This window comes from Triticum aestivum, chromosome 4D (assembly GCF_018294505.1).
Source record: "Triticum aestivum cultivar Chinese Spring chromosome 4D, IWGSC CS RefSeq v2.1, whole genome shotgun sequence".
Classification (NCBI taxonomy): Eukaryota; Viridiplantae; Streptophyta; class Magnoliopsida; order Poales; family Poaceae; genus Triticum; species Triticum aestivum.
Window position 1 is genome coordinate 331,338,356 of NC_057805.1, and position 3,951 is coordinate 331,342,306.

General features: G+C 52.0%; 1 protein-coding gene across 1 annotated transcript; it reads right to left on the reverse strand.

Annotated features, from left to right (window-relative positions):
• Positions 1–1,976: 1,976 nt before the first annotated feature.
• Positions 1,977–2,889, reverse strand: LOC123099984 (putative E3 ubiquitin-protein ligase SINA-like 6). Its single transcript, XM_044521990.1, has 2 exons — positions 2,824–2,889; positions 1,977–2,672 (listed from the first exon to the last, which is right to left on the reverse strand). The coding sequence occupies exons 1-2, from the start codon at positions 2,887–2,889 to the stop codon at positions 1,977–1,979; spliced, it is 762 nt and encodes a 253-aa protein (XP_044377925.1).
• Between the last annotated feature and the right edge of the window lie 1,062 nt (positions 2,890–3,951).

Consider the following 3,951-nt stretch of genomic DNA (forward strand, 5'->3'; position numbering starts at 1 on the left):
CCTTTGGCGCTCGTTGCGGAGCATGTCATTCTCGTCCATAAGTTTCTTGACGATGACGCCGGTCCTCTTCAACAAGGCACTGGTCTCCTCCTGCTGGTCTGCACTTCGGACGATCTTCTCCCTCAGCAGGTCGCGCTCGGCCCGGAGCCTCTCATTGCCCTCCCTTAGTTGCCGGATGACGCCGGTAGCCTGTTCAAACGAGGCTTTCATGTCGTCCTGCAACCTCGCCCAGCCGGAGATCTGATCCATCTGGCTATGGACGATCGCATGCATGCGCCTGTAACAGTCGTCGCCTGCCCGCGAGAAATTTTCCCAGGCCGCCGCGGCGCGGCGGGACATCTCTGCTGCATTCGCGGCGGCGGGACATCTCTGCTGCTTCCGCGGCGCGGCCGGACCAGTCTGCTGCATCGACGGCGCGGCGGACCTCCGTGCTGCTTCAGCGGCGCGGCGGGACCTCTGTGCTGCTACTTCCGCGCGGCGGGACATGTCGGCTGCTCTCGCAGCGAGGCGGGACATCTCTCGTGCTTCCGCTTCCATGCTCGCCTCTCCCTGGTGGCAATCTCTCGACCCAGAACTCACGCTGGCCATGGCAGACGCAAGGGAAGGATGCTGAATGACTTGTTTGTTTTGTGGATGAGGAGTTGAGGAGGAATGTGCAGTCATCTTGGCATACTAGTATTTATAACCGAGTACTAATACGCTCCTAAGTGGGAAACCGTTTAGGTTGTGATCGGTGTGAACAGGTTTGCAATTCAATATAGCGTGGTACTAATACGCTCCTAAGTGGGAAACCGTTTAGGTTGTGATCGGTGTGAACAGGTTTGCAATTCAATATAGCGTGGAGTAATTTGGAATGTGACGAGACGCAAGCTCAAAATTTATTGACGGTTCTAGTTTCGAAGTGCGGCACTATTCCCGGATGGAGTAGTTCTTTTTCTACTCCCTCCTTTCCGGTTTTATAGGGCTTATCTCAAAATTTTAGTTTTTCCATTTTATAAGGCTCAATTTGGTTGTTCCCCATCACATGTTCAGATTCCAAGGTGCATTAAATCATTGCATGCAAGTATTAAGAGAAAATTGACCAATGCATGTACTTTATGCATGCATGCATTGCAATTAATGCATTGATAAACATAATTTTTTGAGAAAAACAAGAGCATTAATTAGGTGCTTTTGCAAACTACAAAAAATATTCCACCACTCACCATCTTGGTTGGTGAGATTTTTGAATTAAGCCCTATAAACCGGAAAGGAGGGAGTACTGCTGTGTACGTGCAATAACTGGCACCGTCGTATACATATCTTACGGTTAATGGGGCGTTCGACAGGAATAGCCGCGTGGCGAGCTCTAGGCTAGTCTTTTTTCAGACGCATTAAACCTATCTCTCGGGACTTCTCGCACGCACCATCGTGCCACCCACAAAAACTTGTACTCTGAGTTTAGTACGTTATACAGGAAGAGAAGAGGTGCACGCACGCACTCGTCCTCTCACACACGCGTCTGTTTTTTCTCGAAAAGGAGGATGATGACCCCCGGCCTCTGCATCTGGGAGTCACACACGCATCTGTAGCTACGAATTGTAGTGTTCTCAACCATCCGATTGGCTCTATCATGGATGTACCTATATACTAAAACATGTCTAGATACATCTATATTTTGACAAATGGAAGGCATGTATTGTGGAACGGAGGGAGTGCTTGTCATCAAAATGGATAAAAAGGGACGTATCTAGAACTAAAATACGTCTACATACATCTCCTTTTATCCATTTTGATGACAAGTAGTACTTCTTACCCAAAGGAACTTTATATCCAACAGACACAAAATATCCGTTCGACTGTTGGAAATTACTGATCTGATGTCGAAGTAATTGCTGCATCGCCACCAAAACCCACCATTTCTTAAGCTAAAGTAGACCGAGGTAATCCCTATATTAGCATATTACTAAGATAAACAGAAGGCACTGTAGAAACATTTAGGACGTGAGCTTGTCAATCTGAATGTGGAGGGACACCAGCTTAGCCCCGGCCAGCAGCTTGGGCGGAACTGTGAAGAAGGTCAGCTCCTGCACGTCGACGTCGCCGGGATCCTTGCTGCTTGTCACCTCCATTTCCACCTTGACGGCGTCGGTCGTGCCTTTGGGCTCCCCCGGCGGGCCGTTCGCCCACAGCTTGGCCACGTAGTGCGGCAGTGGGGACGCCCCCGCTCTGATGCAGACGACCGACACGGCGATAGGCGCGCCGATGTCGAGCACGCCGCCGACCAAGAAAAACGCGCGGCCGTCCTCCTCCGCGAACAGCAAGAGCCGTGGCTCCGACAGTGGCACTTGCAGCTGGAGCACCTTGCCGTACTGGATCCTGTGCACGGGCATGGGATGCGCGGTGCTGATGTGGTGGTAGAGCGCCGGCGGCGGGCCTTCGTAGCCGCAGACGGGCACGGGGCATTTGCAGGGCGCGAGCGGACACACGCTCTGGTGATCGGCGAGCTTGTGGTAAGTGACGTAGAGCCCACAGCCTTCGTGCGGGCACTCCACCCTCACCGACGAAAGGACGGAGTCCACCGCCGTGTTCCGCACGTCGAAGCCACCGCCGCGCTCGCACTTCTGGCACTGCCGCTGGTTCCCGGGGCGCTCGACGCGGCAGTCCGCGCAGGCCAGGTGCCCTCCCTTGCACTGCAGAAATCAATCGAACAACACATCAATCAAGAAACCTGCACCTTGCTCAATCAGCCGAACGGACGAGGTGTATTCGAACCTCATACACTGGAGGCGTCAAGGGGCGGAGGCACAAGGGGCAGTGGAGCACGGTGAGGTCCATCGAGACCTTAGAGAGCTCCATCGTCGGGTCCTGTTCGGTCTGCATGATCTCGCCCTCCTCGTGCACAACCATCTCTCGACTTGGGCCGGGGCATTACAAAGCTTTACCGTCACATATTTTATACTACTTCAAGGTGCATTAAATCAACACATGCAAGTATCAAAAGGAGAGTCACGGCATGCATGCATGCGTTGTAATTAATGCATCGGTAAACGCAAATTATTGAAATATATCGAGTGCAGTGCTTTGATGTGTCGCGTCAACTCGTACATCAACGAGAAGTTTGATTATCCTCTCCCTCGCGGACTTAACTGCACCTGCCTTTGGCTGTATGACAGGTTGGCCACACACCTGTCAGGCCCACCTGTCATACACGCAAAGGCAGGAGCGTCCCTCCCTCGCCCATGAGCGTGGTGGCTGGCAAGACTAGGAGAAGCTTTCGCTACACGCTCTCCCTCCCGCACGCGGTGGACATGCAGCAGTTCAATCGGTGTCAGATGGCCAGAAGCGTACTGTAGTACTCCTCCAGTGCAGTAGTACTCCATCATTGTTCGACTTCCCGAAGAGGCGAAGAGCCAAGCGCAGCTTCATGTGTAGAGTAGTCTAGGATAGCGTGTACCGTGCCTGTAAGCTTAAAATCGTTGGGGTCGGCTCCGTGCTATGTGGCCGTCTCAAAGTTTTTAAAAAATAATTAAAATAGTCTTCTGGCCCTACCTGTCACCCTGGTGATTGTAGTTTGCACGCTCATCTGGTCAAGACAGGAATATATATTTTAATTTGTTTTTTTCGAAAAGGGGGGACTCCCCGGCCTCTGCATCAGAACGATGCATACGGCCACATATATTTTAATTTGTGGTGGGTAAATGTTAGAGGTTGCAGCAAATATATTGTACACTGCGGGTCTTTCAGCCAAGTTTAGAGGCAAGCATGTGGGGCCAGTGCTATGATGTGTCGCGTCAACTCGTACAACGAGGAGAAGCTTGATTTTACTACACGCCTTCTCCCTCGCCCATGCGCGCGGTTGCTCGCAAACGAGGACAGGCTTTTGCTTAGTAGTACTTCTACAACAAGCTATCCGTCCCGCTCGCGGTGGACGGACATGCAGCAGTGGATTCGACACTGTAGAAGCAGTAG